The 19,596-nt window shown below is 47.2% G+C and overlaps 1 protein-coding gene across 1 annotated transcript in view; it reads left to right on the top strand.

Moving 5' to 3' along the window:
- Positions 1–435: 435 nt before the first annotated feature.
- Positions 436–19,596, top strand: part of TNFAIP8L3 (TNF alpha induced protein 8 like 3) — a 36,632-nt gene continuing 17,471 nt past the window's right edge. Inside the window, exon 1 of the mRNA XM_037054628.1 lies at positions 436–746. Coding sequence (XP_036910523.1) covers positions 695–746 — 52 coding nt within the window. The 5' untranslated portion in view covers positions 436–694. The remainder of the gene's footprint in view (positions 747–19,596) is intronic.

Genomic DNA, 19,596 nt, shown 5'->3' with positions numbered 1-19,596 from the left:
TGCCCGGCGCTGTTTACTTTCTCTCTGGGTCCCAGGCCCTGCTCTTGGACCCTCGCTTGCATTATCTTATGTACTCCCCCACAACATTTCGGACAAGAGGGAATTCTCATTTTTTCCCATTTGCCAAGAGGAAACAGAAGTTGAGTGACTCCCCCCGAGGCCTCCGAGCGGTGGAGCGGCCCTCGAACAGAGCAACCCTCTCGGTGGGAACTGCATCTTTTCCTAGCTGGGCAGAGGCACCGTTTCACCTAAGAATCCTTCAAACGTGGCCACCACCCCCAAGTACAAGAGCACGACCTCCCTGCGCTCCACAAGTTCCGGGCTCCGGGCGCCGGGAGGGCGCGGGTGGGAGGAGTGGCGCCGCCCCCCCCCACCCCCCGGGGTATTTAACCCCAGTCTGGGGCGCTTGGGGCGCCGGCCGCTCCAGCTCCTCGCCGATCGCACCTCCCCTCTCCCCTCCCCGCTCCCTCCCGGAGGGCCCCACCCTCCGCCCCGTGCTCTCCTCCCGTTCAGGCACCGCCGGCGGGCGCCGGGAGCAGGACACCAGCGGCGCTCGTCGCACGCACTGCCCAGACCGCACCACCCCGGCTGACCGCACTGAGTGCGCTGGACAGCCCGAGTGAGTCGGGACGCCGGCCCAGAGCGCCCCGCAGACGGGCGGGCGGCCGTGGACGCCCGGCCAGCAGCTCACAGCATGGATTCGGATTCCGGCGAGCAAAGCGAGGGCGAGCCGGTGACCACTGCAGGTACTGAGGGGTCACGGCAGCCCAGCGGGGAGGGCTGGGATGGGGAGGAGCAGAGGACAGGACAGGCAATCTGGAGTATTTCCCCAGCTGCAGGAGGGAGGCCGATCCCCAGCAGCTCGGTTCATTACAGGGCGGGACCAGCGATTGCTCAGCGCTGGGAGTTTGCTTTTGGGCTTTCTCCCCCTTCGCACTTGGGCGCGCGGGCGGCACGGGAGGTGCGTCTGCGTGTGCCTGTCCACGCACCGTGGCTCTTGCAGCAGTCTCGGGTCACCCGGGCTGTGTGGGGGTGGGGAAGGGTTCGGGAAATCCGAGTCCTGTTGTTAGCTACAGCGAAGGTTACAACACATTTGCCTTTTGAAATAACTTTACGAGCCCTGGCCCGCCCTCGAACCCAGGGTGCCGCAGTCGCTGCGGGCCAGGAGACCGGGTGCGAGGTTGTGACCGGGGACTTGGGGAGGAAAAGCCCTGGACAAGCGGAGGTCAAACCACAGCTACCGACTGAGGTTTCCGAGGCTGCTAGACCAGCCCGTGCAGAAGCATTCGCTCATCGCTTGTCCCGCACGCGCGCAGGAGGTCCCAGCGGAAAGGGTCCGGAACACACACGCGGGGCGCACCGGACCGGGCTTCGCCTTTAACAGGCGCCGCCGGCTTCTCACAATCGATAGTTATTGAAGCAATGGGTGGATGCTTACTTAGGAAAAAATGAATGTCCTCCCCCGCCTCTCCCTGATACTGAGCAACAGGAGGAAGCCACCCACAGCCTTGAGTCGACTTACTGCTGGGCTCCGCCTGCCGCCCCGAGGTCCACGCACCGGAGACCAGAACGCCTATGCGATGTGCCCTCCTTTTCGCCTTCCTGTGTGACCCTGAATGCTAGCCCTGGCCAGGAGACCTGTGACTTAAGTGATGGGACTTACGTGGTATAGACCCAAGGTCCTGGACTAGTCCCCACTCTTCCCAACGTCAGGCCACTGTCCTAAAGGCGGGGACCAAGTGACGAAAGGCACCATCAGCCCAGGAATGGGTGGAGGAAAGGCAGGCTCTGGAACCCAGGGGTCTACGCGTATTAGTCCCCTTCATCGTCACGGCGCCAGGTGATTATCGCGGCTCGCCCACATCGCACAGCCAGGGAGTAGCCAAGGGCAGAGGGAGGCCCTTCCCACTGCATCGGACCCCTGAGCCTCGCAAAGGGCAGCTGTGGCCGGCACCTTCGGGTGGGTGGATGGGAGGGAAAGGGGCTGCAGAAAGGATGGCCGGCTTCACCAAGATGCCGGTGGGAGAGGATTTCTCTGTGTGTGCAAGGGCCACCTGCTTTGTGTAGGTATGTGTAGACGTAACTAATAAGCATGAGCCCTTTGCCTACGTGTATGTTTCCCTGACTGTGAAACACCAAGACTTTGCTTCACGAGTGGCTTGTCAACCTCCTCACATCCTTTAAAAGTTCCAGGGGGTGTTTCGTGTGTGTCTATCTTCAGAACTGAAGGAGGGGCAGTGGCGGTGACGCTTGCTTGACTCTCAAAATCCCAGGGACTGACAGGGTCTCCCGGCCCCCACCCTCAGATTCCCACTGGGGTTGATGGAGAGGGGCAGGAGGATTAGGAGGATTAGGAGGCTTAGAGAAGAGGGGAAGAGAGGGGGAGACATTATAGAAGAGTCAGTACTTGGGTGAAAGGGGAGGGAAGGAGTTCTAGAGGGTCTTGCTGCTTCTTCCTCCAGCCTGCCCTGCACTGTCTTCATGCGGTCCACTCTGTGTCAGAGGCCTCTGCAGGGCTAACAGCAGGCCTGGCCACTGAAGGCAGCCGGTCCCATGAAGAACAGGGAAGCCAGCACTTGTGAGCTGTCACCGTGCATTTGTGCCTTACTGTTTCCTACCGTCATTTCTTCTTTCTCTGTGTCCTTCCTCCCGAGTCCCACAAGTTGAACATTTATTTGAATGTCACAAGCCATTCCGCTAAACGACATTCAATCTCACTCATTATTTTCCATCTTAAAGTGTTCTTTGTGACAGAGTTTCAAAGGTTGGTGCTAATTCACTGCCTTGCTATGGCTGTGTCCTGTCCAATGGGGACTCTGTTGCAGATCCAGATGTAAGTTAAATGCAGGTATGTTCCCCACAGGGACTATAAGGAATGTGGCTTTTCACTGGACTGTGTCTGTTCAAGCTAGACAGGTCTGTTCAAGCTGGACAGGTCTGTAACTGAAAAAGACAGGAGAGCAAGTGCGACCTCTTAGAATATTCATATGTGTGTGTGTGTGTGTGTGTGTGTGTGTGGCTACTTCACAGGGCATTAAGACATAAAGGCTCCTTCCTCCTTGACGCCCTGCCCTTCTTGAACTTGTGTAAAGCCCTGCCTTAAGATGGGCCTTATTAAGGCCAAGAACCTGGACTGTGGATCAGAAAGATCTAGATTTCAGTTTCTACCCAATGAGCAAGTAACTTAGCCTCTTCAAACCTCCGTTTCCCTCTCTGTAAAATGGCATTAACAACAGTACCACAAGGGGATTGTGAGGATTAAATAAAATAACACATGAAGATGATCCTGGTAGTCATTCAGTAAATTTGATTATCACCTAATTGGATTAAGGGTTATAAGAAATCTGCTAAATAATGTATCTTACTGCTTTGTAAAATGTAAACCATAGACGTGTGTAAGACAATTAGTATTGTTGTCATTATTACCACATTAATATAATTGACTCGGGACATTTGTTTTAAGTTTTCTCCCTCAGACTCTCTTCTTCTCTCTCTGGTGTGTGTGTGTGTGTGTGCGCGCGCGCGCGCGCGTGCCCATGCACATGCTTTTGTTGCATGTGTTTGCTGGTTTGTTTTGGGAAGATTATTTTTCATTTACATCTTTTCACCCTCATCACCTTCCAGCTCAAGGCATTAAAATGAGGAGTTTTAAACCTGCTGCTTTCACCAGCCTGTTTCTCCAGCTCTGGGGAAAGGTGTAAAGAGCAGCAACCCACCCAACCCCCCCCCCCGCCCCCCGCCAGCCTGGAGATGAGCCCCTTTCCTGCCCTTTCCAACAGAAAGAGGGGCCAGGGGCCGTAAGCCTCCCCGACACACGCTTCCCTTCCAGGTAGCACGGAGGCACAGGAGGCACTCACCATCCTCTCTTCCGCTTCTCCCTATCTCACTGGTCACAAACTGACTGAGGAGTGAGGAAATCTCCAAGGACCACCTGCGCTTTGCCCCTTTCAAGAGACTTTCCCGAAGATCTCCTCAGCGCCTACTGTGTAGCTCTCTTATCTAGCAACACTCTTCATCAGAGGGTGACGGGGGGATGAGATTTGTCTCAATCTGCACTTTCTGTTACTCAGGAAGCACGGGATGATGCTTCTATGTCATTCTGCTGCCTGCAGCTCCTCTGCCTTTCTCTTATTTTATGGTTCTTTCTATGATTAGGAGAGAGGCAGGGTTTATGGAACACTGGATTCATTCCAGAGACCCAACTTGGCAGTCTCTCCTTTGGCAAACCCACTATCCATCTCTCAGAAACCCTAGAGCTTGGTGTATTAACTTGGCAGTGTTTCCAAAGATGCAACAAGCGAGTAAACATTAGCAGTGTCAGCTTTTTCCCTTTCTGGCTTATAAGACCAAGACTGTCTACCCAGCTGAAGGCAGACAAGCTCCCGTCACAGCTGGCCGGTCCAGGGCAGCCAAGCTGATGGAGCATCCTTGCGGCCAGGTAGATACTGCAGAAAAGCATTTCCATGTCATTGAGAGAGGATGTGGTAAGAGAAGTTGAAGACAACCAAGGAAGTGCAAAAGCAGCAGGCTTCTAACACTGCCCTTCCTGCTCTCTCCATCCCCTAGGTCCTAAGCTCTGCCCACGTGAACAAAGTGGAAAGGAGTACATAGGATTCAATTGGTGGCCAAGAGGTGGAAAGGTGTTTCAGAAGTCAGATACCACTTACACAAAGGCACAAATAAACAGGAAGGTGACTGGGGTGTAGGGCATATACTAGGCAGCACTGGGAAATAAACTTAGATCTGAGTGTAGAGAGAACCACTTATAAGAGGATCTAAATAGCTCAGTTCTATTGACGCTAAACGAACGCCCCTGAGCTGACTGTTGAGCAGATGTGGCCAACTGAGAGCTGGGTTTGCAGAAGCCACATTTGGAAGACATGAAGTGCAGGGATGACCTAGGTTTGAGCCTCAGCTCCCAGGTTGTGGCCACAATCGGAGAGGGTGGTAGCACATAGCACTAAGGCAAGGCAGAAGAGGAAGGATGCACATGCCATTTCAGAGAAGCAAGCAACAGAATCTGGTGACAGACTGCACAAAAGCTGTGAAAGGAAGGGAGAGTAGAAGGAGACTGGCGTGTTGAGTTCAGGTGAGGGCAGGGAAATGCAAGAGCCTGGCTCCCAGCCCCTCCTTCCCAGGCACTTAGTGATGTTTGGTTTATAGTGCTTTGCTATAGGCAGTAAATCATGCCAGAGCATTGGTCTGGGGGGTGATGAGGTCCTGAAGTTTGTTGATCCTCATGGGTTAGGTTCCTGGAGGAGGCTGTTCAGTAACCTTTATCAATGGACAGATTGACAGTTGATGAACTGGCCAACCAAGGGCAGGGATCTCCTGGGGATGATGTGCCACTTGGCTGGTAGTCCCCGCCCCATGTCTCACTCCTCATTGTGGACATTTTGGGAGCCTCTACCTGTCTGTCCACACAGTGGGCCATAGCTGCTTTGAGGGTCAGGACCTTGTGCTTCATGTTCCCAAGGCTTTTATGGACGAAATAAACGATCACCCTAAGGAAGCTCCTGAAAACTCTGCCCTAAAATGCCAGACAGACAGCCCGAAACCTATCCAATGAAATGGAGCTGCCCAAGCCTTCCTTCCATGTTTGATTTTGCGTCATTGTTTTAGGATTTCTTGCACTGTCTGGGACACTGTGTTGGAAGGTATAGGGGATGCAAAGAGATAAGAACACAGTCCATCTGGTCTTCCAGGGCTTGAGATCAGATGGGGAGAGAGGACACATCTATCAATTACCACAGCGCCAGCCAGTGCATGAAGACTCCCGACACCCTTGCCTGGAATTATACATCGGCCTCATCTCTGTTTCTATGTTCTCTCTTGACACCAGCCATTTCCCATTGTGTACTTTATGGTTATTCCTGTACATGTCTCATCTCTTGTCCTGGACTGTTAGCTCCCTAAGGCCAAGGGCTGGATCTTTTTTACCCGTATCACCTCCCTCCAACACCAGCTGTGTGACCTAAAGACACTGGTAGGTTGCTAGCTGGTCAGATAGATGGATGGATGGATATATGCATGATGTTGTAAGCTGGCTCCCCAGGAAGCAGACTCCGAGATGGAGATTAGCACGTAGCAGGTTTATTTGAGACCACTCTTAGGGTCAGGACCTGGGGAAGAAAAGGGAAGGGGAGGGACACTGAACTGCAATGCAGACGCAACAGAGCTTCGCACTCACACTGGAATGCTAGCCCTTCAGAACTGTTCTGAGTTGGGGTGAGGGGCCAGGCCTTTATATATAATGATATAATCATCAGTCATTACGTGCAGGCCATCCCAGGGAACAGGGTGTGACCTTGGATGGAGCTCTTCCCTTCTGCTGAGGGCTGTCTGAAAGTAGCCCTCCCAGTGGCTTGGGGAATATTTGCCCCTTCATTCTCAATGGAGAACCCAGGCAGTACATCTCAGCATCCACCACAGGTGGCCTCCAGAGTTCTTCAGCAATGTTTCGTTAGGGATGCCAGCCTTGTCTACTAGCAGGGTGCAGGGAATAGTTGTTGAGCTAAACTTTATCTAGACCTCATCAGGGCGATTTAGATCAACAGATGGATAGCTACTCTGGACCCAATAGCTCTGCACTCAACTCTTTAATCTACACAATTCAACAGATATTGGCTGATCATCTGCTTTGGGTTCAGAGTGGTACAGGGTGCTTTGGTATAGACAGAAATGGAATTAGGTGTGGTCTGGCCCTCAGGAGGCTTGCAGCCCTGTTAGGGAGACAGATCAGCCACCCATTCAAAACTGGATCTGAAAGACAGGGCGGTGGTGGCAGTAACTAGTGTACAATTTGGAGCATGCGACATGGTGGTTTATAGTTCTGGTGGGAAGGCTTTGTGGAGGGATGGGCCTTGACGGTGGGCCTGACTCAAGTGGGGGCCCCCTGGTAGGCGACTTGGGAGAAGAGGGCTATCATACTCAAGACTAGGTGCTGTGGTGGCAGTTGTAGCCAACATGTAAGTTTCTGGAGATGAAGAGAGAATGCGTATGAGTAGGTAAATATAAAGCTCTATTTCCTGTGTTATATCTCTCTTTAAAAATAAGGCACTTGTTTTTTTATTTGTCAGCAAAACCAAATTATAGTCACACTTTCCATTAGCACTTTCTCTGACTGGTTTATTTTCCTCTAGCATCACCATTGGCTCTCACTTGAATTCACATATAAATCTGTAAAAACACTATATATATGATTTTGTTGTATTTTTCAGTCACTTGTCTTCCAACCCTTCATTTAAATGCCTTGTGTAGGTGGATGTTTGGGCTGTATCTTATACAAGTGTAGAAATAAAGAAAAGAGAAGAATTTAAAAAAACAAGTTTCCCCTAGTAGCCCAATCTAAGAAAACATATAAGAAGAGTGAATACACTTTACCCCACATATATTAAGACATGCCAAAAATATACATTTTTAATACATCAGAAGTACTCTTTTGGGGCAACTGCATGGCACAAATTCTGAGCATGCTTTAGAACAGCCCTCCCGTTCATCGTGGGTTCCCTAAACATCATTGCCAGGGAATAAAGCTGAGCCTGCTCATGGAAAATCTACTGGTGTGCAGACTATAAAAACGGAAGGCTTGGCGGCACAGAGAGTGCTGGACACACCCTAATAGAAACCAGTATTTTATAACTCAGTTCTCCAAGAAAAAAAGACGCTTTGGCAGTGTGCACGTATTGGCTCACACTGTTGAAAAACCACAGGAACAGCCACCAGCTCCTAGGTTCTCTTCTTACTCTGAGAAGTAAGACACGCTTTCTGTGAAACTGTTTGAGCCCTGGGAGGAAGGATTTGGGTGACACATAGCTTTGTGGAGACTCCCAGTTTCTTTTTTATAGTAGAGGCACCTGATTTTATGTGCAGGAGGAAGTTCTGTGGAGGGCTGTTCTGGTGGGCACACACATCCCACATCCCTGATTTGGGGCCTGTGGGTCATGCTGAGAAGATGCATTGGTATTTCAGTGGAGAATTTGGGAGCGAGGTGATGAGGGCTTTTGGCAGGGCAGGCCTCTCTCCTATCACTTTTGTGTCTGGTTCCTTGGTTTTCTTGAGATAACAATGAGAAAGCTGGGCAGAGAGACTGGGGTTGGGGTTACAGGGTGAGAGAAAGTGGAGTTCAAGAAGTTGTGGCAAACATCAAACAAGACGAAAAACTGTGAGGATGGTCTTTGCCAGCTGGAGTCCAGCTCCAGGAGGCTAGTAGTGAAAATATAGTGATGTTTTGAATATTTACTTATTATTTTATATTACTTAAGCTTGCACAATGTATCTGAGACTGGGTTAACTGTTTACATGGTATTTAACCCGTATAGCAGGCTTCCGGCTGGGTACTAGAAATAGCCCCATTTTTGTAAACCACAAAATTTGGGCACAGAGAGGGTAAGTAACTTGCTCAGGGATGTGTAGCTTGTCAGTACATATGAAGACAGTCTAACTCCAAAAGTGGTGCTCCTGTACCAGGTAGACTATGCTGTCAGGTCAGTGGAGCCACCAGGCTTCTTTGTGTCTCTTACCAGCTCCCATGGGACCCAGAATGCTTCTTCAATTTGGTTGACACATTACAAGTCAGTTTTAAGCAGCAGATATTACCTGCATTAGCCCAATAACACATGGGCAAGAATGGCTGGCATGGGCGCTGGAACAGGGACTGGTAAGGGGTGGTTTGGGAGGGAAGGTGGCAAACTGGCATAGCTGCTGCTAGGGAGAGAAGGACCCTGCAGCCACACACAGCCTTAGGGTGATGGGGACCTGGAGGATGGAGGGGAGAGAAGGGTTGAAGACCAGGGTGAAGAGAGGTGCCGAAGACAAACCAACATTCCCTCTACCAGAGGGCACTTAATCTGGGTCCTAAGCACAGGAGTAGAGACATTTCACTTAGAATCAGTGTCCCCAGGACACTGATATAGTGTCCCCAGGACGAGGTGACTGGCTGGATCGAGGGGGAGAGAAAGCTCAAAGATGAGACTGCAGCAGTGCCAAGAACTTGAGATTCAGAGCGAGACTACTTGGGTTTGGGTTGTCAGAGCTATCTTTTCTTGCTTTTTAGTAACATTATTTTCTGATCAAGAGAATGCAAGCTCCTGGAAGAATATGTGAAAACAATACAAAGAAGAAAATTAGACTGAGCCCTAAGAATAGATGTGCTTTTCCAAAGGAGTGAGGGTAGACCAAAAGCAGTTCTGAAAGATGCGAAAGAGCTTGACTTGGGGAGGGGTGGGGTTTATGAGGCAAGCTGAGCCCCTGTTTCTGAAATGTTGACTCGGCTGCACTGCCAGGCAGTGTCATAACCAGAACTGGAAGTCAGATCCTCTGACTCCTCTGTCCTTCTCCCAAAACATATGTCATTGAAAAAAAAGGAGCAGAGTTTTTCTGAGTGCCGTGATATCAACAGGACCCCTACTCTGCTTCCTTCCCCCCCTTTTCTCTCCCTGGGCCTCTCCCTCCTGGGCACATCTGACGGACATCAGACTGCCACGGGCCCATGCCAGGCCCTTCCCTTGTGCCCGGCCCATTCCTCTCTCTCAGGAATTGCCTCAAGGGGAGCACTCAGAAGATTTTTACTTTTTTTTTTAATATCCAAGAGGTATTAGGTTTTACAGATGCCAAGTGACCACTGCAAAGGTTCATTTACTTTGAGTTTAATATAATAGCTACCAGCTTCAGAAACAGGTGTATTGGCCTGTTTCTCCAATCATGTTTTATCTTTTGCTTAGGTTGATTCTTTATTTTTGTAAGGAAACAAGGCAGTTTGTTCCCCCATTAGCCTCTCTATCCTCAGGACTTAACTGCATGTTTCGGTGATTCGGTCTCACACGAAGCAGGTGGAGCTAACTTAAGAGTCAACTTTTACTCATTTGAGTCCTTCCCCTTTTCCCCTAGGACTCAAATGAACAAGTATAAAGGACACATGGACAATAACTAAGGTGGGGGGCGGAGATGGGAAGGAGGTGGGGAGCACTGGGGCGGGGGCAGGGCTGGGAATACAAGACAGAAAACTGTACTTGAACAAGAATTAAATAAAAAAAATTTTTTTAAAGTATAGTAAAACTGATAGGTTTTGTAATATTTGGAATTGAAAGAAAACTTAGAAATCACCTAATGAACTTTACATACAATTTAGAACCCTGTTCCTCATTACTTTATTTTGGTATTTTTTTCCTGGCAATTATATAAATATAGGCAACTAATAAAAAATAAATGACAATAACTAAGGTAAGGGGAGGAAATTGGAGGGAGGTGGGGAGCACTGGGGCAGGGCTGGGAATACAAGATAGAAAACTGTACTTGAACAAGAATTAAATAAATAAATTTTTTTAAAAAGTCAACTTTTAGAGAGCCCAGAGCAGTATCTAATGGGAATTAAACCTGAATTTTCTTGAAAAATTTTTCCTGTTTACTTCCTTTTTTTCCTGTATATAATCCTGGTTTCCCTGTACTCATCCTCAGTTGCTCCTCTGCATCGCAGGAAGCGGAACTCTTGGCCTTGTTCTTGTCTGACAATACACCTTTATTTGAAGAGATCTTTTTTTTTTTTACAATTGACGTTTACAATAGGTTCTTGTAAACCTATTTGTACAGCACAAAGTTAAAGGTTCCCAACGCAGTGTTCTAGCCCAGTCCTTTCTCCTGAGCAAGCCTGCATTTCAGGGCCCTCTGGGCGTCCCCTCCTAGCCGTTCAGGGGGCACCTCAACTCAGCCTCTCCACACCCAGACCATTACCTCGCCTGGTGGCCTCAGTAGCCACCAAATCATCCTAAATTAAAACAATTGTGAAGTCATAATGATAGTGAAGTATCCTATACACATGATCTCACAGCAAAAACAGAACACATATAAAGCAGGTTGTTCTCATTCACAGTTTACCAATGAAGAAACGGATTCAGAAATATTAAATACCAAGTCTATAAGAAATGGATACATTTCTAGAAGTATATAACCTTCCAAGACTAAGCCAGGAAGAAAAACAAAATTACAAAGTAAGTAGTGGATTTTTCACTATTTAAAACTGTGCTCCCCCCCCAAAGGGGGACAGAAACAAACCTAAATATCCAACCAAAGCAAACAGTTTAAATACTCAGTGAGAGGAGGCCCAAGATGGCGACGGCATAGGAAACCGGGAGCTTCCCACTTCCAGGAGCAAACTCCAATATACTAGTATACAGAGAGCTGTTACTCCTGTGAGGCAACTGCGAGCTGAATGAGCAGCTTCTAACAACTAACAAGAGAAAAAGAGATGCACTAGGGAAGGCCGGGGCGCGAGGCGGCCCTCTGGAGCCGCGGCCTGTGAGCGCCATTCTTCACTTCCCCTCCATTTCCACGGGACCTACTCTACTGGGGTGCTTGGCCTACCTGCGAATCACCATGATGCGGTCCCTGCTACATTGCCTGGAGCCTTTTTTCTCTCCAAACCAATGGAGCAAGTGGGAACAAGGGGCTTCGCCAAAACACCTGACTTTCTAGCCCAGAGACGCTCCAGCCAGCAGGCTGGTGGGCCCCATGGTTACTGAAAGCGCATGCCCAGCTCTGAGCAGCTTCCCCAAACCACCTGGCACATAGAGAGCCTACAAGAAGTTACTTCCACGTGGTGTTATTGGACAGAGGGCCTGGCCTTGAGTAGTTAGGCCCGGCCAGTGGTGTGTAGGTTCTTGACGTCATGTAGGAAAGATTTCACAACACCAGTTCAGGTGACTGTGAGGCTACATTTATTAAAGCTGGGAACAGTGAAACAAGGAAGGGCCTAGTGTAGAAGAAGCAGCAGGAGAGCCTAGCTGGGCCCAGCTCACTGGGAAGTCAGAGTATAGGGGGTCTAGAGGACAGGTTCAGGGGATTAGCCTGGGGCAAGCTACTGCTGCCCTGTTTATCCCCTGGTTGCAAGTCTTGTGGGGACCTTTGGAGTTTAAGAAATGCATGGTTTTGGGGGAAGAAGTGGGGGAAGAAGAGAGGGAAGAAAATGGCATGCGCTGCCCCCAAGATGAGGGGCAGAGATTTTATCTCTCTCTTGCAGGTAGGGATCCTAGGGGAGGTGTCAGAGGGGAGTTTCAGCAGAATACTCATCAGTTTCCCAGGTGTGCTCTTTGATGTCTCCACTGATTGGTCAGTGCCAGGGCAGGGGAATAATAGTCATTGTGGCTGGTCCTTGGTTGTTCACCTGGTTTTTCTGATTTTCTGGGCCTGGGGCTGAAGTACAAATGAGGCCTAGATGTTATCTCTAGGGAGGTGGCCTTCTGTATCTAGCTAGAAGTTGCTCCGTCATTGTGTTCAGCTTCCTGTCTCAGTTGTCCTGTTCCACTGGCCAAAAAATTTTCCTGTCTTCTCACTATCCTGCCTCATTGGAACCACTTTCTGTATAACAAACCAGAGAGAGACTGTATAGAGAAGCCTGGGGAGCTGCAGGAGCTCTTCACGGACGGTGGGAACTCGCTGGGGTTGGTGGGTCTGGTGAGAACCATTGTTTACGTCTCCCTCCACCTCCATGGCATGGGTGAGGGCTCCATCCAGGTGCTCTGGCCTACCAGCAAGGTCACTGAAATGGGTTTCCAGACTCATATGAGTCCATTTCGGCCACAAACAAAGGGAGCAAGGAGGATCAACAAGGCACTGGTACATGCACCTCGCTTCCCAACCCACAGCCACCCTGGCCCAGTGAGCCAGTGGCCCTGATTCCTACTGGCCTGCCCAAACCGCCCAGCTCCTACTGGCTCCTACTGACCTGCCCAAACCACCCAGCACACACAGCTTACAGGCCACATCAGTATAAGGCCACTTTCTCAAAACTAGGAGAGATAGCTATTTTGTCTAATTCATATAAACAAGCATAGAAATCAAACAAAATAAAAAGACAGAATATCTCTCAAATGAAGAAACAAGAAAAAAACCCAGGGGGAAAAACCCCTAAGGAAACAAAAATAACTAATTTATCTGATAAAGAATTTAAAGAAATGGTCATAAGGATTCTGACCAAACTTGAGAGAAGAGCAAAGAAACTTAAGGAGAACTTCAACAAAGAGAAAGTATAATAAGGAACTAAGCAGGCCTGAAGAATACAATATGTGAAATGAAAAACACATTAGAAAAAATCAACGTCACATTACGTAGCACAAAAGAACAGCCTAGAGACTTCGAAAGACAAGTGGAAATCAACGAATCAGAATAGCAAAAGGGGAAAAGGATTTTTTAAAAAGCGAGTGTAAGGGACCTCTGGGAATAACAACCACTCACACATTTGCATTACAGGGATCCCAGAGGTGAAGGAGAAAAAAGGAGCAGAAACTTTATTTAAAGAAATAACAGCTGAAAACTTTGCCAACCTGGGAAAGGAAACAGAAATCCAGATCTAGCAAGCACGGAGGTCCAAACTAGATGAACCCAATGAGATTCACACAATGTAATTAAAATGGCAAATGTTAAAGAGAAAAAGACACTCTTTCCCTGGTCAGGTGGCTCAGTTGGTTGGAGCATTGTCCCACACACCAAAAAAGTTTGCAGGTTTGATTCCCGGTCAGGGCACGTATCTAGGTTGCAGGTTCAATCCTCAGTTGGGACATGTACAGGAGGCAACCAGTTGATGTTTCTCCCCCTCCTTTCCCCTTCCTCTCCCTGTCTCCCTCTCTCTCTCTAAGAGCAATAAAAACATATCCTCAGGTGATGATTAAAAAAGAGAGAGAGAATCTTGAAGGAAGCAAGAATGAAGATAAATAATTGTCAAAAATAAGTAAAATTGACAAATCTTTAGTCAAATTTATTAAGAAAGAAGGAGAGAGAACCCAAATAAATGAAAGAGAAGTTACAACCAACACCACAGAAACACAAAGAATCATTGAAGAATACTACAATTATTGGCATATGCCAACAAATTAGACAATCTAGAAGCAATTTATAAATTTCTAGAATTGTATAACCTTTCAAGATTGAGCAGGAAGAAATAGATAATCTAACCAGCTCTATTACTAGCAATGAAGCTGAAGCAGTAGTCAGAAAATTCCTAACAAATAAAAGCCCAGGATCAGACAGCTACACAGGTGAATTTTAGCATTCAAAAAAGAATTAACACCTATCCTTCCTAAACTATTAAAAAAATTGAAGAGGAAGGAGTTTCTCCAAACTCATTCTATGAAGCCAGCATTAGTCTGATACCAAAACCAGATAAAGATATAACACAAAAAAATTACAGGCTAGTATCTTTGATGAACATAGATGCAAAAGTTCTAAACAAAATATTAGCAAACCAGATTCAAAAATACATTAAAAGGATTATACCCCATGACCAAAAGGGATCATTCATAAGTCAGTTAATGTGATACATCACATACACAAAATGTAGGATAAAAACCGTATGATCATCTCAATAGACACAGAAAAGCATTTGACAAAATTCAAAATCCTTTCATGATAAAAAAAAACTCTAAACAAAGTGGGTATAGAAGGAACATATCTCAACATAACAAAGGCTGTATATGCCAACCCACTGCTAACATCATACTCACTGGTGAAAAGCCAAAAGCCTTTTCCCTAAGATCAGGAACTAGACAAGGATGCCCACTGTCACCACTTCCATTCAGCATAGTATTGGAAGTCCTAGCCACAGCAGACAGGAAAAGAAATAAAGGCATCCAAATTGAAAAGAGAGAAGTAAAACTCTCATTATTGGTGGATGACATGTTACTCTATATAGAAAACCCTAAAGAGTCTACCAAAAAGAAAGAAAAACTACTAGAACTAAAAAATTAATTCAGTAAAGTTGTGGGATACAAAGTCAATATACAGAAATCTATCGCATTTCTATACACCAATAACAAATGAAAAGGAGAAATTGATTTTTAAAAATCCCATTTATAATTGCATCAAAAATCATAAAATACCTAGGAACAAATTTAACCAAAGAGGTGAAAGACCTATACCTTGAAAATCATAAGACACTGAGAAAGATACAAATAAATGGAAGAATATACCTTGTTCATGGGTTGGAAGAATTAATATCAAAATGCTTTTACTACCTAAAGCAATATGCATATTCAGTGCAATCCTGATTAAAACACCAGTGACATTTTTGTCCAAATTAGAACTAATCCTAAACTTTATATGGAACCACAAAAGACCCCAGAAAGTCAGAGAAATCTTGAGAAAGAACGAAATGGGAGGTATCATGCTCTGGTATCTAACTCTACTACAAAGCTACAATAAAAAATATGATACTGGTACAAAAATAGATGTATAGATGAGTAGACTAGAATAAAGATCCCAGAAATAAATCCTTGTTTATATGGTCAGTTGAACTGCAATAAAGGAGGCAAGGATATAAAGTGGGGTAAACACAGTCTCCTCAGTAAGTTGTGCTAGGAAAACTGGACAGATACAAGCAAAAGAATGACATTGGGCCTTGGCCAGTTATCTCAGAGTGTCATCCTGATAAGCCAAGGTTGTGGGTTCCTTCCCCAGTCAGGGCACATATAAGGGTCAACTGATGAGCGCATAAATAAGTGGAACAAGGAATCGATGTTTCTATCTCTTTCAAATCAATAAATAAATTTTAAAAAGAATGAAGTTGGACTACTTTCTTACCATATACAAAAATAAACTCAAAATGGATTAAAAACTTAAATGTAAGACCTGAACCCATAAAACTCCTAGAACAAAACACAGGCAGTAAACTCTTTAACATCACTCTTAATAATGTCTTTCTGTATATTTCTACTTGGGCAAGAGAGAAGAGAAAACACACTAGACTACATCAAATGAAAAAGTTTTGCACAAAAAACAAAAAGCCTGTTGAATAAGGGAAGATATTCACAAATGAGACATTTAATATGGGATTAATATCCAAAATATGTAAGAAACTCATACAAATTAACATAAAAAAACAGTCCAGTTAAAAAAACAGGCAGATGACCTGAAAAGACATTTCTCCAAAAAGGACCTACAGATGGCCAACGGACATTAAAAGAATGCTCATCATCACTAAACATCAGGAAATCAAATTAAAACCACAGTATCACATGACGCCTGTCGCTGGCCCCGATCCTCAGGATGAGTGACTTTCGCTTTCTGCTTCTGCAGTTATACACTGATTACCTGTTTTTATTACTTTCCCAATTAGAGAGAAGAGGGGGCCCTTAACGTGCTGTTATAACAGGACTATTAACTTTTAGCAGGTATTGCTCAGCCACCATCCACGTTGGTCTGTCATTCCAAACAAATTCATAATTGAGGAGTTGTATGATGTTAAGTATACTGTGTATCTATTTCTGAAGGGATTAGAAATTTAATTGAGGTTATCTTGTGCATCCTGACGCTGAAAATAAGAAATATCATGGCTGTAGCATTCTTTACTGCCTCCCTCTCTGTACCCTATTCTCCTGTAGTCCATCACATAGGGTAGCCCAGTCAGGAAGTTTGTAAGAAACAGTAATGCTCACCCTTTAGGTTCACATCTGTCAAAGTTTAAACCTAGCTTTAAATTAGCCTTTTGGCCTTTATTCTCTAGTTGTTTAAGGTGTTTTGCTGGCATGTGTGCTAGAATAAGAAAGAAGAAACCACAAGAGCCAAGAAGCAGGAGATAGGCCCAGGAGAGAAGGGATGAAGGATGGAGGAAGAGTGGGAGGACGGCCCGGACCAGGCTTAGAGGGACGCACACCCCGGCTGGAGCCAGGGCACCGAGCTCTCCCAGAGGAGTCTCCAAGAAGAAAGTTGAAGTGGTACGTTGGTTGAGGAGTTTAAAACTGTTGTAAAGAACTTTATATTCTGCCAGGAACTTTGGGAATGAATTAGTGACAGATAGATAGGAAGCTAACCAGAACAAAAACAAGGCAGTGTTTAGCTCCGGGAAAACAAGATGAGTATGAAAGGAAATGCAATCATTGAACATCCATGACTCAGCTATGAATGATATTTAAGTTATAGTAAGTTTGATTTGACCAAATATTCAAATAGAACCAAATAGGAAGGTGGAAGGAAAAAAATAAATGGAGAAGAGAGTTAAATCCCCACCTTTTATAATAGGAAAGAGATAAAAGCAAATAAAATCAGGAACTAACAGAATCAGTATATAATTTAAATATAGAAAGGCAATTGTTGGTTGAAATAGCTACAATGTTTACAGTATTTCGCCTCTAAAGAGCCAGCATCAGAAGTGGACAAGAGGATGCTGCGTTTTGTTACGAGCCTTATAGGATGACTTGACATTTAGAGTAGTGTTCCTATAGTACTTTGAAAATAAATTTTTAAAATAATAAAACAAAAAAGAAAAGCAACTAGTCAGCCCATGGAGTGATGTCCTGGTGACCGTGCCCAGGTGGGGAAGAGGCACAGATGGGGTGACCTCAGGCTCGTAGGTGGGACCGGGGATGTAGCTGGCTTCAGTGAGGCCTCGCCAGCTCCAGCTGTCCTTATTGTTCCTGACTTGAGTGTGAATGCGCTTCAGTCAAGTGTCAAGACTGGTATCCATTTGTTCATGCAATGAACATTCTCTGTTTCCAACGAGACTGGGGAAAGGGGAGGCGCTTTCTTTTGGGGGAAGAAGAGGTGGGACCACAGGGGTGTGAGGCCTGGCAGTAGCACGTGGCCCTGGGATTTGGCTCACCGCTCCCATACCGGGTGTCAGCACAGGGCTGCTTCCTGGGGCTGGCAGTCTGTGGCTTGGTCAGTGGGCGCTGAGACCTGCCTAGGAGAGGCCCTGGGAGAGCCTGCTAGAGCCTGCTGACCATCTGCTCTGTGGTGGGCACAGGCTGACAGCTGACAAAGGAGTCGGGGCCCCATGAAATCAGGGGGGAGAAAGGCATTTTGGAGGGTGAAACCTGGAAGGTGAAGCCTTGGGCCCACAGTGGGGCCCGGCCAGTTCTCTCCCCTGCCTCCTGGGGGCTAGAGACAAACCAGGGATCAGCTCTCCAGTTTTCCCTGTATTGGGAGTTTGCCCTGTACTTGGGGAGCGATTCCATGGCCAGAGGACAGTCACTGCCAGCATCTTGGAGTGGCCATACCCCATGACTTGATGTGAATCCTTTTAGTGGCACTGTCTACTATCACCATGAAGTGTAAATAATTTTATTTGGAGACATTTACTGCCTTTGAGACAAGTATGCGGACGCCTCAGAGAAAGACCCTGATGAGTAACCCCAGGAAGGCAGGTCCCCACGGCCAGTTTGGCTCTTCTTGTTGAGTGATGTGAACGGGGCTCCCGGCTCAGAGTGTCTGCATGAGAGCAGGGTCCCAGCAGAGCTTAGGAGCCCAGCCTCAGACCTGGCAGGTACCCACCCACCATCTGAAACTGCATCCCCCAACACCGTCATTCCACTGGGTAGATACCGATCCTGGCACCAGTGAACGCCCAGCATGTGGCTTGACCCGCGTCTCAGATCTCCGATCCATGAACAAAAAAACAACTACAACAGAATGTACGTACGGAGTATTATAAGTGACATATTACGTATTCCTTTCCTGCTGTTCCACTTTCAGATTGACTGAAATCCAAAAATGTCATTGAACAAAATTGATATTTTGCTAAAAAAAAAAAAAGTTGAGTGGAACATTGGGCAAGGCGTGGTGCTGTCTGCCAAATCATCTCCCAGCCAGGAGTACCTTCTGGTTTCTTCTCCCTTGCGTGTCCCAGCCGCTCTAGAACAGCTGACCGTTTATCTTCTTCTTTTTGTTTAAAGCTGACTAAGCGGAGGGTTCATGCCTTACTATATTTATCTCATTCCAGCACCTTCCAAGAGCCTGCATTCTTTAGGCTGAAATACCCACCATCTCAGGCCATATTGTGTTTCTTTTTTCCAAGATAGATTGGAGTTTGTTCCTTGTTGCTGCCTGCTTTTTTCACATCTTGGGTTTTACATCTACACTCCCCAAACTGAAGAACTCCAAAGACTGACACCTTTACCGCACCAGGCTGTTTACTAGTGCCGCCTATCCCTAACTGGCACCCTCCACAGCTCTGCGCTTGGCATCCCACGGGCTTCTTTGGGAGCGGTCTGGTGGCCTGGGCCTGTGTCTCGGGCGACTGCTGCGGTGAACGGTTTGAGAGCTGGGAGCAGAGAGAGAGGATCACCCAGAGACAGGAGTGGCCTATGCTATTCTGATCCCAGCAGCTCCTGAGTATTAAAATAGCTGGTGAGCGTGAATGGGGAGGCTTTGGGGGTGGCAGCAGGGACGGGGGCCGCTGCCATGGAGAGAGGGTTCCTGCTGGAATTGAATGCTGAGCGAGTGGTGGGCGAGGCATCTGGTGCCCCAGGTGATGCTGCTGCTTGTCGGGGTGCAGACAGGCAGCCCAGCTGGGCCAGGCAGGCATCCCCACGTGAAAGACAAGGAGTGGACCTGGTGCTGAGTTCAGAAGGCCTTTGCGTGCCTGCAGTTCAGCCTGTGCTCACGAAGACACACATTCCAGTATGTTTCCTGAGCAGACAGGACCTGGACCTTCAAGAACGAGAAGGAACATGGGAAATCACTTGGTCACTCATTTAACAGACATCTGTTGATCACCTTGCATGTGGCGAACTCTGCCCCCATTGTGAGGATACACGAGCCTTCTGAGCATCAGTCCTGTGGGAGGCCCGCCCTGCTAAAGGTCTGCACTGGAGCTGGGTGCTCGGGCTGGTC

Source organism: Sturnira hondurensis, unplaced genomic scaffold (genome assembly GCF_014824575.4).
Source record: "Sturnira hondurensis isolate 20B ecotype Veracruz unplaced genomic scaffold, ASM1482457v3 Scaffold0008196, whole genome shotgun sequence".
NCBI classification, from domain to species: Eukaryota; Metazoa; Chordata; class Mammalia; order Chiroptera; family Phyllostomidae; genus Sturnira; species Sturnira hondurensis.
This window is presented reverse-complemented; position numbering and strand designations above follow the sequence as displayed.